General features: G+C 38.2%; 1 protein-coding gene across 2 annotated transcripts in view; it reads right to left on the reverse strand.

Moving 5' to 3' along the window:
* Positions 1-8,198, reverse strand: part of BRWD3 (bromodomain and WD repeat domain containing 3) — a 118,113-nt gene extending 109,915 nt beyond the window's left edge. The window contains exons 1-4 of one of the 2 annotated variants that reach the window (XM_023633968.2): positions 7,745-8,198; positions 7,563-7,621; positions 7,331-7,360; positions 6,863-6,922 (exon numbers count right to left, since the gene is read on the reverse strand). In XM_023633968.2, the coding sequence (XP_023489736.1) occupies positions 6,863-6,922; positions 7,331-7,360; positions 7,563-7,621; positions 7,745-7,775 (180 nt within the window). In that variant the 5' untranslated portion in view covers positions 7,776-8,198. The remainder of the gene's footprint in view (positions 1-6,862; positions 6,923-7,330; positions 7,361-7,562; positions 7,622-7,744) is intronic. The other variant, XM_023633969.2, reaches the window with a different exon arrangement.
* Between the last annotated feature and the right edge of the window lie 16,247 nt (positions 8,199-24,445).

Here is a 24,445-nt window from a genome sequence, read left to right on the forward strand (position 1 = left end):
TTGGTTAAAACCAAAACAAAATCATTCACTCATGCATTCATTAATTCATTCAGACATTTAAAGTATAGGGATGCAATGGAAAGGAGATTGAACTGCTGCCCTCAGGGAACCCATAGTCCCAGTGGGGTAAATAAACTAGTACTAAATAGAAATAAATCAAAGCTGTAAATGCCCAGAGGTTTGTTCAGAGAGCTAAAGAAGCAAAGAAGTACAGTACCTAAATTTGGCCTGGGGGTACGGGTTCATGTCCATTCTCGCACTTGAAAGCTAAGTAAAAGTTCACAAGACAGATATAGGGAAGGGAGGGCATTCCAGGCAAAGAGAAAGGCACCCCCCCCACCCAATAAACGCACTTTGCTCAGTGACTAGCACACAATATCTCCTCAATGTTTAAGATGCTCCTCTACAATGCTGTTAAAAAAAGAAAAAGTATAAAAACTCTATCCAGAGTTATCATCTGATATTGAAGGAAAAAACTACACGTACAAAAAAAAAAAAGACTGGAAGAAAACAAAAAAATTAATAGTTTATTTTCTTCTTGACATTTTTCAGTAAAATATAAATGTCTGCAATAATCTGATATTATATCTTTATAGTTTAAATGTTGTTTTACTGTTTGCTAAATTTGAAGGAGGAGAGGGGGAAAAACTGGGCAGAAAGGAAAAGAAAACAGGTAAGCTTTTCTATTGTAGTGATACTACTGGTTAGCAGAGTGGGCTATAAAGTGTTAAGACTTCCTATCACTTTCCTTTGAAAATGTTAATCATTGTTCACAGCATTTTTCTTTTTATTAGTTATAAGATTTCCTCATAAATGAGCCAGCCAGAGCAACCCACAAAGGCTCAAGTATTCTCTGGGTTACACTGCCTCAAGAAAGCACTACAAGTACTATAACCTTGAGGACAGATGATATTAAGACAAGGACAAGAGACTCACCCACATCCTACAAGTTTCTCAGTAGAGAAAGGTCCAATAAAACAACTCAGTACCAGCTAGCAGATTAAATAAGCCTAAAAAAATACGTCATGGAATTCTTCTAACAAAAGTTAAGAAAACTGAATAAATAATAACTGAGGACCAGTTAAACATAAAGCACTATGGTAGATAACAAAGGTCATGAGAAAACATCTTCAACAAGGTAAATTCAAATACAACAAATTATCGATAATGTATAGAAAATAAATTCAGGATAAGAAGATATCAATCAAAAGGGTTGAGGATCCCTGCAACAAGACATCAAAAAGACATACCTCCCACTTAAAAAAGTGAATACTATACCAGTATCATAGGGAATTATTTTTCTGTAATTCATAAAAATGCAAACACTAAATATATTTTGACATAATTATCATTTCTTGTTTGAGTTAACACAGATGCACTTCAAACACGCATTTTGGGTTCAATTCTGACACTTTCTAAATACTCTTTTTTTAATGGTACTATTTTATATGTCCCTTACCTTAATAAAATATTAGGAAAACCAGGTGCTAATAATTAGCTAAGAAAATGTAAATTCTTGGGTCATAGTTCTCCAGATTTCCATGCTAGCCATTCAACCTCTCTATCCTATTTTTTAAATGTAGTAACCAGGGACCAGCCCGGTGGCGCAGTGGTCAAGTGCGCACGGTTCACTTCTTGGCAGCCCGGGGTTTGCTGGTTTGGATCCCGGGTGTGGACCTGGCACTGCTTGGCAAAAGCCATGCTGTGGTAGGTGTCCCACGTATAAAGTGTATAAAGTAGAGGAAGATGGGCGTGGATGTTAGCTCAGGGCAGGTCTTCCTCAAAAAAAAAAAATGTAGTAACCAATTCATTTGCACAGCATTTCAATTAATAAAATGCATTCTTTCATATTTATCTCATTTGGTTCACAAAACAACCTTGTAAAATAGGTAAGGATTTTTATTATATAAACGAGGAAATTAAATCTCTGAAAGGCTAAGTAACTTGCCCAGGGTCACTCAGCAAAAAACAGCTATCTTACAGATTGAATCTTATGGTCTTTTCTACTACCCACAAAATCATCCTATGTGAGAAATGTTAAACAAGGCTATCTCTAAAATATGGTACAACTACTAAATTGGCTTTAAATTACTATTTTGCTCCCTACCAAAAAAAATTATTCATTAATCAGTAATCAACATCAGTAAAACAAGAACACAAACACACAAACTAAAGTAATATTCAAATTTGACAAAGGTGCTTTCAGAACAAAATTTTACTAAGAACACTAACCCAATCCAAATTCTTTGTCCCTAACAGCAGCTCTCTTCACTTTCTTAATCCCATCTCATGTGTACTCAGATACTAGTTCTCCTAGGACTAATGATAAATCTCTAAAAGGATTTTAATCATTTAAAGTATGTTCCTAGAGCCTAAGGGTGAAAAAAAAAGCCAAGGATCAATCCAGACAAATAGCTAAAGCCAGCATATTACAGATAGCAAGAGTGCACACATGGCTCAAGCAAATCAGTACTGAGGAATACTAGTTTCCAGACACTGATTGCTCTCTGCCATATACCTATCAGCATTATATCCACACCAGGGTTGAGCAACACATGCTTTCTGGCTTCCCATGATGCATTCTGTTCTTCCTAACTATGGCTGTGTATCCACATAGCAGTTAATAAATCACACATGCTTAAATTGCTTCCACACTTAGAGATGCAATAACTATGCTACTAGCAGTCAAAGATCGTTCTACTGTTCTATTAGACAATTTAAACTATTACTAGTAATTAGAGAACATGAGCAGAGTAAGGTAAGAAAAAAATACAGGTATGTCTGGAATTCAAATACAGTGTTTTAAAGTAGTTGGTAAGGGTCAAATGAGACAATGTGAAAACAATTTTAAACTCCAATATGTTATATGCAGATGCAAGTTCTTATAATGACATATATCATCATAGATGTATGTATTCTTTTTAAAGATAGTAGTGAACAAACAATCTTGATAAAAGCTTTTTTCAATAGCATAAAATTGCTTTCTCTTTTGTATATAAAATGAAGGTAATATAATTTCTATCATTCCAAATGTAAGCACTAATTGGTTCTTTCAAGTCTATGGATGAAAAATGCTGAATAAATATAAAAATATATACCACACTTAAAGATAATTATGCCTTTGGTTCACTCTTATGATAGGAGTGTCTTTAAAATGATTCAAAACTCTTAAAATGTGTCTTTAAAAAAAGTTTCCAAGTCACCATTTCAATATACAAAATTTGTATATTAACAAAACCTGTCTATTTATACACACACACACACACACACACACACACCGCTCATTACTATGTTTGTTGTCCCCAGTAAAGGTCCAAGGAGGAAGCAATAAAATAGCCAACAATTCAACAGGGTCACCACAAATGAAAGGACATCTGTAATTATTTAAATTATCTACCTTAAGATGAATTCTAAGAAGTAAATCTAATTCTATTATGTTGTAACTAACAGTCAAGCAGAAATAAAGAAAAATGCTCAGATCAAACTTCAAAAACAATCACAATAACTTGAAATTTCTCCCTATATCATTACTTAAAATTCTGAAAATTAATTTAGAATGTTTTATTTTGAATGCCATATTCAAAAATCTTACGGTTCAACGTAAACTAACAAACATTTCATGTAAGGACTCACTTTTTGAAAGGCACTTCAGATCTAGAAATGTCAATACTTGCCTGTCAGTAGCTTTAACAAAAAAGCACCTTCCCTTGGGTTCCAAATTATAAGTAAAAACACTAAATCAGATTTATAAAAGAAAAAAGAGGGTTTCTAGAATACGTAATAGTAACAGTATAATGAAGTGTTGAAGAAATTGAACTTATTATCTTAATATTCTTCTGTATAAATGAAGTTAAGCAGTACAGACAATTCAAGTGAAAGTATACATATGGACTGAAAGGCAGGACTTTTGTTTCAAATATGTAGTACACATGGCTATGCAACCCCAAGTCAGTATGTTGATATCCTTGTTTGTAGTCTTTCACCTCATCATTATGCATTTGTAGTCTTTCCTTTTCATAAGCCAGTACATCTTAAATTTGAAGTGTTGCTATAGAAATTAACACACCAGATTATACTACTTACAAATACTTTGTCCTAAATTTCAATTCAAAACATTTAGCCAAATCAAACATCACACTGTATAAATCCATTGTTCTAATAGCATTTTAAGAAACACGTACCCCAAGGAAAAAGATCCATCTTGCCCACAAAGAAGCCACTCAAAATCAGAGGTCAGATGTGAAATAATTGTAATCAACAATACAACTGATGAATCTAGCAATCAATCTACCACTGCACACTTAGTTCTCAGCCTCTACATTTCTTTTTCTTCTGTTCAAATTCTCACTCAGCCCTGCCCCATCTTCCCTTACAATGAAATCTATAGGTAGAGAACAGACATTTGACTTAAAATAAGGCTATATTGTCAAAATGTAGTATCACTAGAAAAACCGGATCCCAGTGTGGGAAAAAAACAATCTAGGTGTACAATATAAAAGCTAAATTAAAAACAAAAAAAGATACTCTATTTATCCAAACTACAGATAATGTTCAAAGAGAAGAAATTCTGCGTATTTAAAAATTTTGAAATGTATAAGGAAATATAAAACAAATAAAAGATAAAGGTGAAAATCCAGTATATGTGGGGATATACAAATGGATTAACAACAATTAAAAAAAAAATAATTGGTTAAAGTTTAAGCCTCGCTAATAATGGAAAAAAGTGCTAATTAAACCAACTAGAGGCTATTTTCACCTATTAAAGCCACCAGAAGATTAAAAAATATTTTAAAAAACTCACTAAGTACCAAGTGACATTATAAACTAGTACAATCTTCTGGAGAGCAATCTTACAATATATAACAAGAGCTATAAAACTGATGAGACCCTTTGACCTGATAACTCCACTTTAGGAATATAGCCCAGGACAATAACTCAAAAGAAAAAAGAGAAAAGAAGAAAGACTACTTAACTATGCAAAAATATTAGTGAAAAACTGGAAGCAACCCAAATGCTTAACTGGAAGTTGAGTTCCAACCACAGCAACTTAAATACAACTGAATTTCTTCTTACCATTAAAATAACAATGACCATTCAAATACAGATAAGTATATGCAAAAGTGTTAAGAACACATAAAGCATAAAATGGACATTGATTACAATTACATAAATACGCCTTTACAATACAAGGAAAGGAAGTCTTGTAAAATGAGTTTTGTTTTTTTTGTTTTTCTGTGTGTGTATGGTTAGGAGACTGTATTTTTAATTATTTTGACGTTCATTTACTTTTTATCACTGTCAAGTTAATTTAGGAAAGCTTTTTCCTTTTAAGTCTCCTTTTGCTACTTGCTTAAAATGGTCCACTTGGAGACAAATGTAAACAAAAACATTTTCAACACACCTAAGTATAAAATTGTATTTTCAAAACCACATAAGTCATAAAGTGTCAAAACACACATTGGTAGGCACTGTTGTTTTTTGCCCTTTTTTTCGGCAGGACTTAAGTCCAACAAAAAGTCTGACTACAAATTAAATAAACTAGTAATACATGTGGTTTTTCAAAAATAATTTTTATCCATCTAAGAATTTTTTACCATTAATAGTACAGCTGGTAGAGCTTCTCCTTACTACAATTATACCATTTTCTGTGATTTGCAAAAATTAATAAAAAAATTTAGTAATAAAGTGCCCTCTGTAATTTAATACAAAGAGAAATACCAAATGCACACCAAAGCAAATTACATATTATCTTATTGTAAACAAATTTTAAATCATTTAATTTACATTTAGAATCTACGGTACCCCTCCAACTTTCTTTAACTTTGTCCGATTTTCCTCCATTTGGATCTTATTTCAAGGGAAGATAGCTGAATTTAGATTTTAGTAACACCACCCCGTTCTCCTTTCATTTCCTTCCAATTCACTGTGCCAGCGGCTAACACAAGGGAACATCCTCCCCAAAATAAAAAGGATCACCTTTTTGTGGGTGTCAATGAGGAACAGAAGGTGCATTTACACTACGAATTATACTCGTAGGAGAAAGAACACAATCAATCCAATGCCTCCTTTACTAAAGTACGGTGTATTTTAAAACATGACTATTGTTGTCTCCTTGCAAAATTGTGTTTCGTCAATTCTCAAAAAGGTCATAATCCATGGCTGTTATTTAGTGAAAACGTATCTGCACAAACGCGATTTAATAATGATTTGATGAGCTATTTTCTAAAATCTGAGATATACAACGACTATGCTTTTTATTCGGTAGTCAAATATCTAAATCCGGCAAATTTTGGAATTCGCTTGATGTTCCCTATTATTTTTAATTGTGTGGTTTTTCTCAATCCTGGGTCGGTCAACTCCGTTCCTAAGCCCCCTCCCCCGTATGCCCCCCCTCCCCCCGCCCCAAAAGACTAAGCCTGGCCTCAGTTCCCGTATTTCAAGCCAGGACCAACCAGAAACCAGTTTTCTTCCACTAATCCGGAACTCCGGGTTGTTACCAACGCTGTCATTGGCCAGCGTCAGTCCTTGGTACGTGCCCCAAGATAACCCCCTGGTTTCTCTCCGTTTTCCCCCTACAATGGGCCTTTCCCGATGTTTGTAACGTATTTATAATCCACAATACGGCATTTCTGATAACCAACTCACATTCTTCAAAGTTTTCGGGTGGAAACAAGCGAGGCCAAGGGGAGGGCAAGGTACCCTTTCTCCGACTCGCGGGCAGGGGGGAAGGGGCTGTCGTTCTTGGGCTCAGCGGCGAGCTCTATAGCCCTGTTGGCTGAGGGGTCGGGGGCGGGTTGGGGGAACAAGGTGGGGAGCGAGTGGAGAAAGAGTTGGGTTAAGTTGAAACGAAAACTTTACTCACCAGATCCTCGAAGCTTCTTCGGTGCTCTTTCCCCTCCCAGTCTAAGCGGCGCGGAATCAGCTGGGGGCCGGAGAAAAGAAAGGGGGTGGGGGGGGCAAACGATAAAAGCCAAGCCTCCGCTCCCCATCAACCCGACCCAGCCTGGGTCCCGATCCTCGACCCTTTAGCGTCTTTATTTCTCTTGGCCCGATAGCTGTTGCCTCAGAGCGAGACGAGTGTGGGGGGGAGGAGGCCGAGGGAGAGGAAATCCTGAAAAACCGCCTCCCACAGGCATAAAGAGGGGGCGAGTTAAGACCCCAGCGATATCCGCCCCTTTTGAGGGAAGAAGCCGGTTCACCCCTGTGACAACGGCCATGAGTGCCCAGATCCAAGCCTCCCTCCCGGCCGCTGCCCTCCCCCCCGACTTGCCCTCCCCTTCCTCCAGTCTCACCCCAACCCTCCCCACCTCTTCCCGAAGGGGCTCCGTACCTGATGCTCCTCGAGCTCCTGCACTAGCACCTGAGCAAAAGGGAAACGGATATGAGGAGCAGCTCGGGCCATCAACCCATTCCTCCCTTCCCACTTCTAACCCAGCCGCTGACGCTAAGACTAGTCAAGGCCGGCCTTTCCCTCACCCTCAGCCGAACCGCGCACCCCGCTGCCTCGATTTCCCCATTGGGACCATTCCCCCACGACTCCCAGATCTCCTCCTGCCTCTCACCTGAGCAGATTTGTTGCAGGGTCCGGACTGCAAGAATCTAGCAATCAGGTAATACAGCTCTGAGGAAGAGGGGAAAAAGAGGTTGAGAGGGAGGCAAAGAGAAATAGAAGCTTTTTCAAAAGAAACTGACAGCCGTCTCCCTAAGCATCTATCCCCTTAGCCCCCCGGACACAGCTACCCACCGGCTTCGATCTGGGTAGGTGCCGCCGCCATCCTTTTCCCGAGGGGGTTTGGGGGCTTCGCTCCGGAGGGGCTGGCGGGGGCGGGTGGGGGCGCTGCCTCTATTGTGGTGAAGCCCCCATGCCCAGGAGTCCCGCCGCTTCCGCCGCACTCCTCGTCCCAGTTTCAGTCTCTCTCGGATTCATCGCATCACGTTTCGACCCATAGATATTCTAGCCCAAGAGCTGAGGAGGCGGAGGAGGAAGGAGAGGGAGAGAGAGAAGAGGAGGGAGGAGCCAAAGTGGCGGAGGGGGTGGGCGGGGGCAAAAGGGGTGGAGATAGGGGAGGGTAAAAACTGTGAGAGGGGCCTGCAGCGCTGGTAGTTCGCCGCCAGAGGCACTAACGCAGCTGCCCGGCCTCCGCTCTCCCAGATGGCCGACGGTTGCCTAGCTACCGCTCCCGGAAGGAGGGGGAGGTGTGAGCTGACGGCCGACGCTCTGGCAGCCGCGTAGAACTCAGTGGTAGCGTTCTCTTCCGCGAGCTCCCCAGCCGGCTGCCCTTCCTGTGAGGGCAGTCGGCCCTTTCCTGTTGAGGAGCGCTTCTCTCTGGCGTGATCGTGAGGAACGTGTGAGGTGCGGGCTCGACTTAGCTGCTTTCTTCGTTTTCCTCCCGGCCGCCAAGAGGCTTTGTTTTTTTGTCTCTCCTCCGCGGACGGGAGGCTAGGCGCTACAGGATCTTGGGACTGAGGGAGGGAAAGAAGCCCCAACTTGGTCGTCCCTTATTTCTCTTTAAAATAATTTTTGTACCTGGTGAAAAGGCTGTAATTCCCAGTCCAGAATGCAGAGCTCATATTGTTACAGAGAAAGACCAGTTCTGAAAATGTCCCTCAGTTCTGGTAAATATATGGGAGGAATTTGACGAAAAAAAGACATGAAGCCTTTTTTTTCACCTTCTGAAAGTTCCATATTCCGTTCCTATAGGATAATATTAAGTTGTATTTTCAAATACTGCCAAAGTATTTTACATTACCGTGGATTTTTATGTGTTATTCCATGTTTGTATGCAGGGTAGTTTCTGCAAGTTTGGGGCAGCTTTTGGTGTTTAATGTATAGCCCCAAGCTCTTAGTACAGTACCGACTTGTGGTATTTGCTCACTGAAATCTTAAGTGATCAAAGGATTTGTAGAGTAATTGACACAGGTATAGTAAACTGAGTCTACTTCCCTACTTTCCCTTAATATCTTGGTCCCACTTGAAGCTTTGACCAAAGAAGTCACTAATAGAAGCTGAACGTGATGAGACCAGAATGCTGATTAAACTGAATGTACTATTTACTTTCAAATTAAAAGGTTTACCTTTAAGTTTAGGGCCGGATTCTTAGGAATTTGGTTTCCTCGCTCAGAGTTCAACCATAGACCACAGTGGACCTAGAGCTGCATTATGCTGACGTAAACTTGGCCTAGGTTGGTTAGCTCTCACTGGCCACTTTTTCCCCTAAGAAAGAAATAGCCGCACAAGGTAATTGTGATATGATAGGGCTGTCTTTGGTCGTTATGCTATAGCACGGGATAAAACAAATCACATTAACTGAAAAAAAAATTAGATATTGAAAATATATATAAGCCCTAGATACCTAATTGCAAGTAGTTTAGCAAAACTGCAGGGTGTCTGAATATTTTTTACAGGTCAAGTATAATGTATGTAACAGTGAACATTTATCAAGCCATTACCATGTACTAAGTACTTTACATACTTGACCTCACTTAATCTTTATCATGACCCTAGAAGTTAGGTTCTATTGTTATCCCCATTTTATAGATGATAAAATTGACTATGTGACTTAGGACAACTCACTTAAATTCTGTGATCTTTATTCCTCATCTATAAAATGTGAATGTGGTAGTCTCCCCATTACCCATGAGGGATACTTTCCAAGATCCCCAGTGGATGCCTGAAACTGTGGATAATACCAAACCCTATATATATTACGTTTTTTCCTATGCACACATACCTATGATACAGTTTAATTTATAAATTAGTCACAGTAAGAGATTAACAACTAATAATAAAATAGAACAAGTATAACAATATACTGTAATAAAAGTTACTGTAGATCTCAGAAACCTCAGCATATGACTTCTTTCTTCCCTTATTAAATTGAGAACTTTCACTTTTTCACTTAAAGGAAGCACTTTATGGCTTCTCTGTGGCATATTCAAATTGCCAGCATCGCTACTCTTGTGCTGTGGGGGCATTATTAAGTAAAATAAAGGTTGTTTGAATACAAGCGCTGTGATACTGCGTCAGTCAATCTGATGACCAAGGCAACTACTAAGTGATGAACAGGCAAGTAGTATACACTGTGCATACACTGGACAAAGGGATGATTCACATCCCGGTAGGATGGAGCAGAACAGTTCGAGATTTCTTCATGCTACTCAGAATAACACACAGTTTAAAGCTTATGAATTGTTTATTTCTGGAATTTTCCATTTAACATTTTTGGACCATGGTTGACTACAGGTAACTGAAACTGTGGAAAGTGAAACCATGGATAAAGGGTGACTACTGTAATAGCAATTGCTGTACCCACTTCACAGGAATTGCTGTAAAAGGCATGTGAATATATTTGTGTCGTATTTCAAACTTTATAGAGCATTGTTAGATTGTTAGTCCAGTGATAACTTCCATATTAGTTTGGGGGCAATCAGGAGAGAAAAAGCATACAGAATTTAAATAGAGAAAGTTTAAGATACAGAATTATTAACAATAACAGGAGATTTGTGTAATGAGGGATTGCCTAGTAAGGAGTAAAGAGAATACTAAAGAATATAGGGCTAGTTATATAATATAATAGCAGATATAATAACCACTACCCTTAGAGCTGAGAGAGAGTACCATCAATCCCTACTCTCTACCCAGGGCTAAGATTCAGACCTTGCTGGGGAGGACAGAGCCAGCCGAGGCTCGTTCAGTGGCAGGAAGGATGCTGTGGTACCTTACCTGCAGAACTTGCTGAAACTCCATCCTCTGGAAGTTGCTGGAACACTGCCCTCTGGAACTTGTTAGAAGCCTACCCTCTGGAATCAGCACTCTAGGGTGATTAGGACATATGTTCACAGGGAGGTGTCTCACTGGAAGCACTTTACTACAAAATCGCCAGAGGGAGGGTGCCAGGGGAAGCTGTTGGGTGTACCAAAACCATGCAGTATAGGAGCCAGGCACTGGAGAATGTTGCACAAGTTGCAGGGGCAGCCTGCCCAATAAGCACACTGGAAGGGAAAGCAAAACCCTTTCTTCCTCCACTGTCCTTCCGGTTCCCTCTACTGACAAAGCTTCCATTCTAGCTGACCAAAGGAAAAATGTTTAAATCGCCTGGATCCATTTTCATAGAGCAGTCAGTAAGGGAGAATTTGGAGATGATAAGTCACAAATCAATAAACTGGCCCAACTTCCCTGCTGTTTTCTTTCTTTCTTTCTTTCTTTCTTTCTTTCTTTCTTTCTTTCTTTCTTTCTTTCTTTCTTTTTCTTTCTTTCTTTCTTTCTTTCTTTCTTTCTTTCTCTCTTTCTTTCTCTCTTTCTTTCTCTCTTTCTTTCTCTCTCTCTCTCTCTCTCTCTCTCTCCCTCCCTCCCTCCCTCCCTCTCTCTCTCTCTCTCTCTTTCTCTCTTTCTTTCTTTCTTTCTTTCTTTCCTTTTCTTTTTCTTTCTTTTTTTTTTTGAGGAAGATCAGCCCTGAGCTAACTGCTGTCAGTCCTCCTCTTTTTGCTGAGGAAGACTAGCCCTGAGCTAACATCCGTGCCCATGTTCCTCTACTTTATATGTGGGACGCCTGCCACAGCATGGCTTGATGAGCAGTGCCATGTCTGCACCTGGGATCCGAACCAGCAGACCCCAGGCCGCCAAAGCGGAACGTGCGCACTTAACCGCTGTGCCACTGGGCTGGCCCCCCTTGCTGTTTTCTTGACTGTAATGATGAGGTTGATAAAAGGAAAGTTATTAAAATGTATATGTTAACATAAAAAGTGTTCATTTGTACAAGATAAGCCTAATGCTTTGAATTACTTTATCACAATTAAAATCAGTAATCTTAACCCTGTAGCCAAATTCTTAATTGGGAGAGGAAGGAAAATTTTATAAACTAAAACAAATATGGATTTACATAGAAAAAAATCTGGAATGTTTATCTTATACGTGTATTAATTTCCTAGGGCTGCCCTAACAAGGTATCACAAACTAGGTGACTTAAGACAGCAGAAATTTGTTCTCAACGTTCTGTAGGCCAGAAGTCTGAAATCGAAATTTCTCCATGGCCGTACTCCCTCTAAAATCTCTACTGAAGAATCTTTTTTGCCTCTTCCAGCGTCGGGTGGCTCCTGGCATTCCTTGGTTTGTGGCAACATAACTCCAATCTCTGCCTCCATCTTCACATGGCCTTCTTACTTATGTGTCCCTGTGTTAAGTCTCTGTCTTCTTTTTCTTATAAGGACACCAATGATTGGATTTGAGGCCCACCCTAAATCCAGGATGATCTCATCTTGAGAACCTTAACTTACATCTGTGAAGAGGCTATTTTCAAATAAGGTCATATTCACATGTACTGGAGGTTATGACACGGACATATCTTTCCGAAGGGACACAATTCAATCTAATAAATCATTTATTTTATTCTGGCTCTTAAAAAAATCACAAGGTTCAAAATTTAACAATCAAGGTTGAAAATTTAACAGTTCTTCCTAGAATGGCAAAAAAAGTAGAAAATCCTGAGATGGAGGGACAGAAGTGGTAAATAAGAAGATTAATATAACACACTGTATAAATAAATAGTTGCTTTCTTTGCCTATCTTGGTTTCTTTAAAAAACCCAAAATTATATAATGTAATGATTAAAATAATGTATTAAACTTTAAACATATCACATACATTATGATATGTTAAATATTTTAACATATTGCATAGGTGTAATATGCATAACAAAAATAGCAAAAAAAAGAAGGAAGAGGGAATAGAGCTATATAGGAGTAACATTTGTATATCTCAAAAGGACTAAGTTAGTATAAAAGTGAACTATATTCATTAAGTTAAGAAATATATGGTAAGCTCTAGAGGAACCACTGAAAAAACGTAGGGAAAAAACAAAAGAATTAAAAAGTTTCACTAGAAAATGTTAATGCAAAAGAAACTAAGAAAGGAGAAGTAGAACAAAAAAGACATGAGACAAATAGAAAACAAAATTAAAATGGCAGACATAAATCCAACTACATCAATAGTAACATTACATGTGAATGGATAGGTTCCACTTCCATCATGACAGCATGAAGAGCTTTGTGAACTAGCTCCATAGTGAAAATTATAAAATGTAAACAACCATTTAAAGTCTCTGGAAATGGTGCTAATGGCATAAAACAAGTGAAAAAATCATGTACTCAATAAAATCTACTAAAAGTTTAAGAACAGTGAACGTCTATGGTATTTGAACCAAGACCCACTTCCCCTCAAACTTACCAAGATGGAAACACCATGGTAGAGCAGAACAACCAAGAAAACAAGGTTTCCTCTCCCCCTAGTTCTCAGTTGAAAGGCTATGTTCTTGAGTGGGACAAGACATAAGTGTTTCTCATACTAACTCCCAACTACCTGTTGAGGCTAAGTTGTAATACAGTGCAGCCAAGAAGTGGGGACTTCTATCTTTCACTAATCCTCCACCATGGGACAAGGCTAGATCTTGGACATGATGTCACTAAGAGTACTGGGGCCTCAATCACTCTTGCACTGGGTCGAGGCACAGGAGATATGTGCTAAGAGAGGCAAGGCAAAGAAACCTAGGCCTGCTGCCCCCCTCCTATACTGAGCACTCATATCCAAAAGCAGAGATGTCAGAGAGAAGTTTGCCATTGTCCTGGTCCCCAGTACCAGAGCTGTAGCTCAGAGATTTTGCCCAAGTTGGGAAGCAGGGCTTAGAAGAGAGAGCTCTGAATCTTTCCCCAGAGGAACTGAGTTTGGAGAAATTCAAGCCTAAGAGCACTCTTAAATACAGTGAAAGTTGTGGTAAAACACAATTGGAAGGAAATTCTTAGATTCATGGAAATTATGGGCTAAACCTTAGGCTGGTTAGTTTGCTGGATGGAAACAGAGGAAAAACACAACTGAAAAGAGCCCTCCTAAGGTCAGAGCAAATCTCAAAAACTGACCTAGGGAAATATTCCTTTAAAGGAGCTCAAATTTGACTGGATCAGACTGTGAAGCAATTTATGCTCCAGGGCATTGTTGAAAACAATAGAGAAAACAACAGGCAAGTTTCTTAAGAGAAACTTAAGAGCTGGGAGTGGTTATGAATAAAGACAAAAAGAGCCCTGCAAAAATTGTCTTCCCAAGATGACTGTGTGCATACTCAAGACTGCAACCTCTGAGGGGCAACATCAAGGGGCTTCACACAGTGAAGAAAACAAGCACATAACAATAACAAGACCTGGGTGGGGAGGGGACCAGTACCAAGGGTTGCTACAATATATTATCTAAAATGTGCAGTTTCCAAAAAAAATTTATGAGATATGCACAGAAATAGGGAAGTATGAACCATACACCAGCAAAAAGGGGGCAACAGAAATTCTGTGAAAATGACCAGATGTTAGATTTAATAGACAAAGTCTTCAAAATAGCAATTATAAATATGTTCAAAGAACTAAAGGAAACTATGATTAAAGAAGTAAAGGAAGGTATGACATCAATGTCACATCAAATAGAGAATGTAGAGAGAAATTATTTTTAAAAAGAACCAAATGGAGACTCTGGAGTTCAAAAGAAAAACAACTGAAATTAATAACTCACTAGAGGAAACAAGAGTAGACTTGAACTGGCAGAATAAAGAATGAACAAACTTAAGGTAAAAATAAACAACTGAGACTGTATCAGACCAAAAAGCTTCTGCACAGCAAAGGAAACCAACAAAATGAAAAGGCAACCTACTGAATGAGAGAAAATATTTGCAAATCGTATATCTGATAAGAAGTTAATATCCAAACTATGTAAAGAACTCATACAGGGGCCAGTCCTGTGGCGCAGTGGTTAAGTTTGCACATACTGCTTCTTGGCGGCCTGGGGTTCTCTGGTTCAGATCCTGGGTGTGGACATGGCACCGCTTGGCAAAAGCCATGCTATGGTAGGCGTCCCACGTATAAAGTAGAGGAAGATGGGCACGGATGTTAGCTCAGGGCCAGTCTTCCTCAGCAAAAAGGAGGATTGGCAGTAGTTAGCTCAGGGCTAATCTTCCTCAAAAAAAAGAACTCATACAACTCTGCAAAAAAAAACCCAAACAATTCCTTTTAAAATGGGCAGAGGATTTGAATAGATATTTTTCAAAGAAGACATATGAATGGCTAACAGGTACATGAGAACGATGCTCAACATTACTAATTATCAGGGAAATGTAAAGCAAAACCACAATAAGATAGCCAGCCCAGATGGCCTGGTGGTTAAAGTTTAGTATGCTCCACTTTGGCAGCCTGGATTCAGTTCCTGGGCACAGAACCACACCACTTATCTGTCAGTGGCCATGCTGTGGTAGTGGCTCACATAGAAGAAATAGAAGGACTTACAACTAGAATATACAATTATGTACTGGGGCTAGGGATGGAAATGAAAGAGAGAGAGAGGAAGATTGGCAACAGATGTTAGCTCAGGGCGAATCTTTCCCAGCAAAAAAAAATACCACAATGATATGATCTCATACCTGTTGGAATGGCTATTATCAAAAAGACAAGAAATAACATGTGTTGGTGAGGATGTGGAGAAAAGTGAACTCTTGTGCACTGTTGGTGGGAATGTAGATTGGTGAAGCCACTATGGAAAACAGTATAGAGGTTCCTCAAAAAACTAAAAATAGTTGGGTCGGCCCAGTGGCATAGTGATTAAGTTTGTGCACTCTGCTTTGGTGGCCCCGGGGTTCGTGGGTTCAGATCCTGGATGTGGACCTACACACTGCTCATCAAGTCATGCTGCAGTAGCATCCCACATAGAAAACAGAGGAAGATTGGCACAAATAATAATAAATAGAAGTACCATATAATCTAGCAATTCTACTTCTGGGTATTTATCTGAAGGAAACAAAAACACTAATTCAAAAAGATATATGCACTCCCATGTTCATTGCAGCATTATTTACAATAGCCAAGACAAGGAAAAAACCTCAGTGTCCACCAACAGATGACTACATAAAGAAAATGTGGTGTGTCTGTATATACAATGGAATCTTATTCAGCCATAAAAAAAAAAAGAATGAAATCTTGCCGTTTGCAACAACATGGATCAACTTTGAGACTATTATGCTAAGTGAAATAAGTCAGACAGAAAAAGAAAAATACTGTATGATCTCACTTACAAATGGAATCTAAAAAACAAACACAAAAGCAAGGAAAAAACCAAGCTCATAGATACAGAGAATAGATTGGTGGTTGCTAGAGGTGGGAGTTGGGGGTGGGCAAAGTGGATGAAGTGGGTCAAAAGGTACAAACTTCCAATTGTAAAATAAATAAGTCATGGAGATGTAAGGTATAGCATGATGTCTATAGTTACTAATACTGTATTGCATATTTGAAAGTCACTAAAAGAGTAGATCTGAAAAGTTCTCATGGAGCCAGGCTGGTGGCACAGTGGTTAAGTTTGCATGTTCTGCTTCAGCGGCCCGGGGTTCACCAGTTTGGATCCTGGGTGTGGACCTACGCACCACTTGTCAATCCATGCTGTGGCAGGCGTCCCACATGTAAAGTAGAGGAAGATGGGCACAGATGTTAGCTCAGGGCCAGTCTTCCCCAGCAGAAAGAGGAGGATTGGCAGCAGATGTTAGCTCAGGGCTAATCTTCCTCAAAAAAAAGTTCTCATGGCGAGAAAAAATTTTTGTAACCATGTATGGTGATGGATGTTAACTAGACATTGTTGTGGTCATTTTACAATATGTACAAATATCAAATCACTATGTTGTATACCTTAAACTAATGTATTTTTTATTTGAATTATACCTCAATAAAAAATTAACAACCGATGAATAATTGATACAAAATTATGAACTCTGAAGAACAGAGAAAAAAAGAATGAAGAAAACCTCAGAGAAATGTTGGACAATATTAAGAGTACCAACATATGGAATGGGAGTATTAGTGAGAAAGGAGAGCAGAAAAAAATATTAGAAGGAATGATGGCTGAAAACTTCCAAAATTTATTGAAAAACATTAAACATTAAGAGAACTCAATGAAATGCAAGTAGGAAAAATGCAGAGATCCACAAATAGTCATATTATAGTACAAATGCTGAAAGACAAAAGAAAAATCTTGAAAGCAGCAAAATAAAAATGATTTCTACCTTACAAAAGAAGATTGAAAATTGATTTCTCATTTAAAACAATAGAGACCAGAAGGCAGTAAGATAACATCTTCAGTATGCTCATATTAAAAAGAAAAATCAAACAAGGGGCCAGCCCCATAGCCTAGTGGTTAAGTTTGGCGAGTTCTGCTTTGGGGGCCCGGGTTTGGTTCCTAGGCATAGACTTACAACACTCATCAGCAGCCATGCTGTGGTGGCAGCCCACATGCAAAATAGAGGGAGATTTGCACAGATGCCAGCTCAGAGTGAATCTTCCTCAAGCAAAAAGAGGCAGATTGACAATGGATGTTAGCTCAGGATGAATGTTCCTCAGCAAAAGAAAAAAATCAATCAAGAATCCTGTATCCAAAAGAACAATCTTTTAAAATGAAGATGAAATAAAGACTTTGCCAAATGAACAAAAAGTGAGAGACTTTGTTGCCAGCAGACTCACATTACAGGAAATATTAAAGGAGGTTATTCAGGCTGAAAGCTGAAAGCAACTGAATCCAGACAGTAATTCAAATCCATAGAATAAACAAAGAGCAATGGAAAAGATAACTATGCAATGATAAAAGACAATGAAAATACATGTTTTTCCTCTTTTCTTACATTATTTTTCTAAAAATTGTATAAAATAATGTGTATATAATGTATTGTTTTGTCTATAACCTATAGAAATGTAATATATTTGCCAATAACAGCAAAAAGGAGGTGAATGGGAACAAAGCTGTATATTGGGCTAAGGACGCAATACCGTATGCTAACTCAAATCCACAGGAACAAATGCAGAGAACAAGAAATGACAAACAATCAGGTTAATATAACAAAAGCTGTAAATATATACCAGCTCTTCTTTCTTCTTTTAGTTCTTTAAAATACATTAAATTATACAAGCAATGATTATAATAATAGATAGTTTGGATTGAAACATTTATAGATGTAGTATGTTTAACATTAACACCACAAAAAGGGGGAAAGTGGAATAATGTCAGAGTAACATTTCTATATCTCAGCAGAATTAAGTTAGTATAAATTGTAAGCTGATTCTGATGAGTTACAATGAACATATTAAGCTCCAGAATAAACACTAAGGGAATAACTCAAAAAATATAGAGAAAGAATTTTTAAAGAAATTTAAATGCTCTGTTAGAAAAGATTCACTTAATGCAAAAGAAAGCAGTAAAGGAAGGAGAGAGGAACAAAAGGGCAACACATATATAGAAAAGAAAAAGTAAAATGATATAGCGGTTGGTGGGTATGTGAATTGATACAGCCACTATGAAAAGCAGTTTGAAGGTTCCTCAAAAAACTGAAGATAGAATTACCATATGATCCAGCAATCCCACTTCTGGGTATATATCTGAAGGAAATGAAATCACTGATTTCACAGATATCTGCACCCCCATGTTCATAGCACTATTACTCTCAATTGCCAAGACATGGAAACAACCTAACTGTCCATAGACATATGAATGGATAAAGAAAATATGACACACACACACACAATGGAATATTATTCACCCATTAAAAAAGGAAATCCTGCCATTTACAACAAGATGTATGAAGCAAGGCATTTTGCTAAGTGGAATAAGTCAGACAGAAAAAGACAAATACTGTATAATCTCACTTATATGTGGAATCTGAAGAAAACAAACTCATAAAAACAGAGTAGAATTATGGTTGCCAGGGTCAAGGGAGTTGGGGGAAATGGGGAGATGGTCAAAGAGTACAAACTTCTAGTTATTACATAAATAAGTTCTGGGGATCTAATTGTTGTGACTTCATTAAAGTATCATTTGTTAAGTAGAGTCCCGGGCTGTGGAATGGTGAGCCTCGGTTCAACAAAAGACCACAAGGGAATTGAAATCGAGAAGTTTATTACTCACAAATCCTGGAGGAGGGGCCATGTGGGGAGATCAAGGCAAGGTGCAGGCAGAGAAAGAGTGACAGGACCTGGGACACATGCCTTTGTTAGGGTCCAAGTGTGGAGTAGTTTGGGGCTCCTGGGCTAAAGCCAGATTGGTCAATTTATTTGTTTGGGTTTTTTTGAGGAAGATTAGCCCTGAGCTAACATCTGCCACCAATCCTCCTCTTTCTTGCTGAGGAAGACTGGCCCTGAGCTAACATCCGTACCCATCTTCCTCTACTTTATATGTGGGACACCTACCACAGCATGGCGTCCCAAGCGGTGCCATGTCCCCACCCGGGATCCAAACCAGCGAACCCTGGGCTGCCATGAAGCAGAACATGTGAACTTAACTGCTGCACCACCGGGCTGGCCCCAGATTGGTCAATTTAAACCCAAAGGAGGAGGTGTTTGGTAAGCTGCACAGAAGTTTTATCTAAGGGGTCCACAAAGGGAAGGCTCTGGCAAGCAGTGGAGACTGTTTATCACAAGGGCCTTTAGGGGAGTCATATCAGGAACATATATTTACTTGTGACTCTGCAGGCTGTTATATACGGCATGTGCTCCTAGGAGAAGCTAAGGTCAGTTCAAGGGCCCTGTAGGCTGCTTGCCTATACAAAATGGATACTGAGGCAGCAATATTGTGGAGTAGTTCAGCTAAACTCCCAACACTAATGTACAACATGGCAATTATAGTTAACAATACTGTATTGTATATTTGAAAGTTGCTAAGAGATTAAATCTTAGATGTTCTCACCATAACAGCAATAAAAATTGCTAATAATGTGAGGTGAACGATGTGTTAACTAATATTGTATGGTAATCACTTCACAATGTATAGTTGTATCAAATCATCACATAGTACGCCTTAAACTTACACAATGTTATATGTCAATTATATCTCAATAAAGTTGGAAAAAGGTAAAATGACACATGTAAATCCAAATATATTAATAGTAACACTAAATATGAATGGATTAAAAAACACAATGAAAAGACATATTGTCATACTGGATTAAAAGAAAACATTATCCTACTGTATGCAGTCTATAGGTGAAACATTTTTGATATGAAGATACAAATAGATTAAAATTAAATGATGGAAAAATATATATCATACAAACAGACCACAAGAAAGCTGGAGTGTCTGTACTAATATCAGAAGAAATAAAATTAAAACCAGGAAATGTTACTAGAGATAAAGAGGAACATTAATGATAGAAGGTTCAATACATCAGGAAGAGATATAACAATTATAAACATATATATACTTAATAGCAGAGTACCAAAATACATGAAGCAGAAACTGACAAAAATTAAGGTAGAAATAGACAATTCAATGATAATAGTTGGGGACTTCAATACCTTATTTTCAGTAATGGATGAAACAACCAGGAAAAATATCAACAAGGAAATAGAAGACTTGAACAATACTATAAGACAACTAGACCTAATAGACATCTGCAGACACTCTACCCAACAACAGCAGACTATACATTCATCTCAAGTGACATGGAAAGGAATGAAATTAGAAATCAATAACAGAAAGAAAATTGGGAAAATTATAAATATGTGGAAATTAAACATCACATTCCTAAATAACCAAAGAGGAAGAAATCAAAAGGGAAATTTAAAAATTCTTTTAGATGAATGACAATGAAGACAAAACATAACAAAACTTATGAGATGCATCTAAAGTAGTGCTTAGAGGGAAATTTAAAGATGTAAATGCCTTTATTGGAAAAGAATAAATGTCCAAAATTAATAAACTAACCTTCCACCATAATACACTAGAAAAAGAAGAGCAAATGAAATGCAAAACACATAGAAGGAAGGAAATAAGAAAATTAAAGAAAAAATTAATAAAGTACTGGGAAAATGATAGAGAAAATCAGTGAAAGCAAATGTTGTTAACTTGAAGCAATCAATAAAACTAGATTTGCTGACCAAGAAGAAAAGTAGAGAACATTCAAATTACTAAAATCAGGAATGAAAGATGAGATATTACTGCCAAGCTCAGAGAAACAAAAAGTAATCCAGAAACTTCCAAAAACTAAAGCCCAGGCCCAGTTAGTTTCACTGGTGAATTCTAGCAGATGTTATTTTTCTTTTTTTGGTGAGGAAGATTGGCCCTGAGCTATCTTCTGTGCCAGTCTTCCTCTATTTTGTATGTGGGATGCCACCACAGCATGGCTGGATGAGTGGTGTGTAGGTCTACGCCTGGGATTCAAACCCATGAACCCTCGGCTGCCAAAGCGAAGCACATGAACTTAACCACTATGCCACTGGACTGACCCTCCAGCAAACATTTAAAGAAGAATGAATGACAGTTCTTCACAAACTCTTCCAAAAAAAATAGAAGAGGAAAAAATACTTTGTAACTCATTCTATGAGATATTACTTTGATATCAAGAGCAGACAAACACATCACAAGAAAAGAAAACCATAGTCAATACCTCTTGTGAATGTTGTAATGGTTACTTTTATGTGTCAACTTGACTGTCCATGGGTATCCAGATTAAACACTATTTCTATGTATGTCTATGAGGGTGTTTCTGCATGACATTAACATTTGAAATGATGGGTTAAGTAAAGTAGATTGCCCTCTCCAGTGTGGGTAGACATCATTTAATCCATTGAGGGTCAGAAAAGAACAGAAGGAGGAGGAAGGAGAAGATTGATCATTTTTTCCTTTTTTTAAATTTGTTTTTAAATTTTTATTTTTTTCGGATGTACATCATATTTCAAATTCTGTATACATTACATCATGTGCACCACCCGAACACTAATTATAGTGCATCCCCTCACATGTGACCCTAATCACCCCTTTTACCATCCCCTCTCCCCCCTTCCCCAATGGTAACCACCAGTCCAATCTCCAATGCTATGTGGGGTTTTTTTTGTCATTTTTATCTTCTACTTATGAGTGAGATCATACGGTATTTGACTTTCTCCCTCTAACTTATTTCACTCAGCATAATACCCTCAAGGGTCCATCCATGTTGTCACAAATAGCCGAATTTCGTCATTTCTTATGGCTGAGTAGTAGTCCATCGTGTATAAATACCACATCTTCTTTATCCATTCGTCCCTTGATGGGCACCTAGGTTGCTTCCAAGTCTTGGCTATTGTGTATAATGCCGCAAGGAACATAGGGGCGCAAGTATCTTTATGCCTTTGTGTTTTCAAGTTCTTTGCATAAATACCCAGCAGTGGAATAGCTGGATCATATGGTAGATCTATCCTTAATTTTCTGAGGATACTCCAAACTGCTTTCCATAGTGGCTGGACCAGTTTGCACTGCCACCAGCAGTGAACAAGGGTTCCCTTATCTCCACACCCTCTCCAACATTTGTTGTTTCCTGTCTTGTTAATTATAGCCATTCTGACCAGAGTGAGGTGATACCTCATTGTAGTTTTGATTTGCATTTCCCTGATAGCTAACGATGTTGAGCATCTTTTCATATGCCTGTTGGCCATCTGTATATCTTCCTTGGAGAAATGTCTGTTCAGATCTTTTGCCCATTTTCTAATTGGATTGTTGGTGGTTTTTTGTTGTTGTTGACTGTATGAGTTCTTTGTATATTTTGGATATTAACCCCTTATCTGATATGTGGTTTACACATATCTTCTCCCAATTGTTAGGTTGTCTTTTCGTTTTGTTGATGGTTTCCTTTGCTGTGCAGAAACTTTTTAGTTTGATGTAGTCCCATTTGTTCATTTTTTCTTTTGTTTCCCTTGACCGGTCAGACATGGGACTTGAGAATATGCTGCTCAGACCAATGTCATAGAGCGTACTGCCTATGTTTTCTTCTAGAAGTCTGATGGTTTCGGGTCTTACATTCAAGTCTTTAATCCATTTTGAGTTGATTTTTGTGCGGGGTGTAAGGGAATGGTCTGCTTTCATTCTTTTGCATGTGGCTGTCCAGTTTTCCCAACACCATTTATTGAAGAGACTCTCCTTTCTCCATCGTGTGCTCTTGGCTCCCTTGTTGAATATTAGCTGTCCATAAACGTGTGGGTTTACTTCTGGGCTCTCAATTTTGTTCCATTGATCTGTGTGTCTGTTTTTGTGCCAGTACCATGCTGTTTTGGTTACTATGGCTTTGTAGTATAATTTGAAATCAGGGAGTGTCTTACCTCCAGCTTTGTTCTTTTTTCTCAGGAATCCTTTGGCTATTCGGGGTCTTTTGTTGTTCCATATAAATTTTCGTATTCTTTGTTCTATTTTTGTAAAAAATGTTGTTGGAACTTTGATAGGGATTGCGTTGAATCTATAGATTGCTTTAGGAAGTATGGACATTTTAACAATGTTAATTCTTCTAATCCAAGAGCACGAAATATCTTTCCATTTCTTTGTGTCTTCTTCGATTTCTTTCAACAATGTTTCATAGTTTTCTGTGTACAGATCTTTCACCTCTTTGGTTAAGTTTGTTCCTAGGTATTTTATTCTTTTTGTTGCAATTGTAAATGGGATTGTATTCTTAATTTCTCTTTCTGCTACTTCGTTGTTAGTGTATAGAAACGCAACGGATTTTTGTACATTGATTTTGTATCCCGCAACTTGACTGTATTCCTTTATTATTTCTAAAAGTTTTTTAGTGGACTCTTTAGGGTTTTCTAGATATACAATCATGTTGTCTGCAAAGAGTGACAGTTTCACTTCTTTTCCAATGTGGATCCCTTTTATTTCTTTTTCTTGCCTGATTGCTCTGGCTAGGACTTCCAATACTATGTTAAATAGGAGTGGTGACAGTGGGCATCCTTGTCTGGTTCCTGTTCTTAGAGGGATAGCTTTCAGTTTTTCTCCATTGAGAATGATATTTGCTGTGGGTTTGTCATATGTAGCCTTTATTATGTTGAGGTATTTTCCTTCTATCCCCATTTTATTTAGAGTTTTTATCATAAATGGATGCTGTATCTTGTCAAATGCTTTCTCTGCATCTATTGAGATGAGCATGTGATTTTTATTCTTCATTTTGTTAATGTGGTGTATCACATTGATAGATTTGCGGATGTTGAACCATCCCTGCATCCCAGGAATGAAACCCACTTGATCATGATGTATGATCTTTTTAATGTATTGTTGTATTCGATTTGCTAGAATTTTGTTGAGGATTTTTGCATCAATGTTCATCAGTGATATTGGCCTGTAATTTTCTTTTTTTGTGTTGTCCCTGTCTGGTTTTGATATCAGGATAATGTTTGCTTTGTAGAAGGAGTTGGGAAGCCTCCCCTCCTCTTCAATTTTTTGGAAGAGTTTGAGAAGGATAGGTATTAAGTCTTCTTTGAATGTTTGGTAGAATTCACCAGGGAAGCCATCTGGTCCTGGACTTTTATTTTTTGGGAGATTTTTAATTGCTGTTTCGATCTCCTTACTGGTGATCGGTCTATTCAAATTTTCTATATCTTCTTGGTCCAGTTTTGGAAGGTTTTACATTTCTAAGAATTTATCCATTTCTTCT

The sequence above is a fragment of the Equus caballus genome, chromosome X (assembly GCF_041296265.1).
Source record: "Equus caballus isolate H_3958 breed thoroughbred chromosome X, TB-T2T, whole genome shotgun sequence".
Taxonomy (NCBI): domain Eukaryota; kingdom Metazoa; phylum Chordata; class Mammalia; order Perissodactyla; family Equidae; genus Equus; species Equus caballus.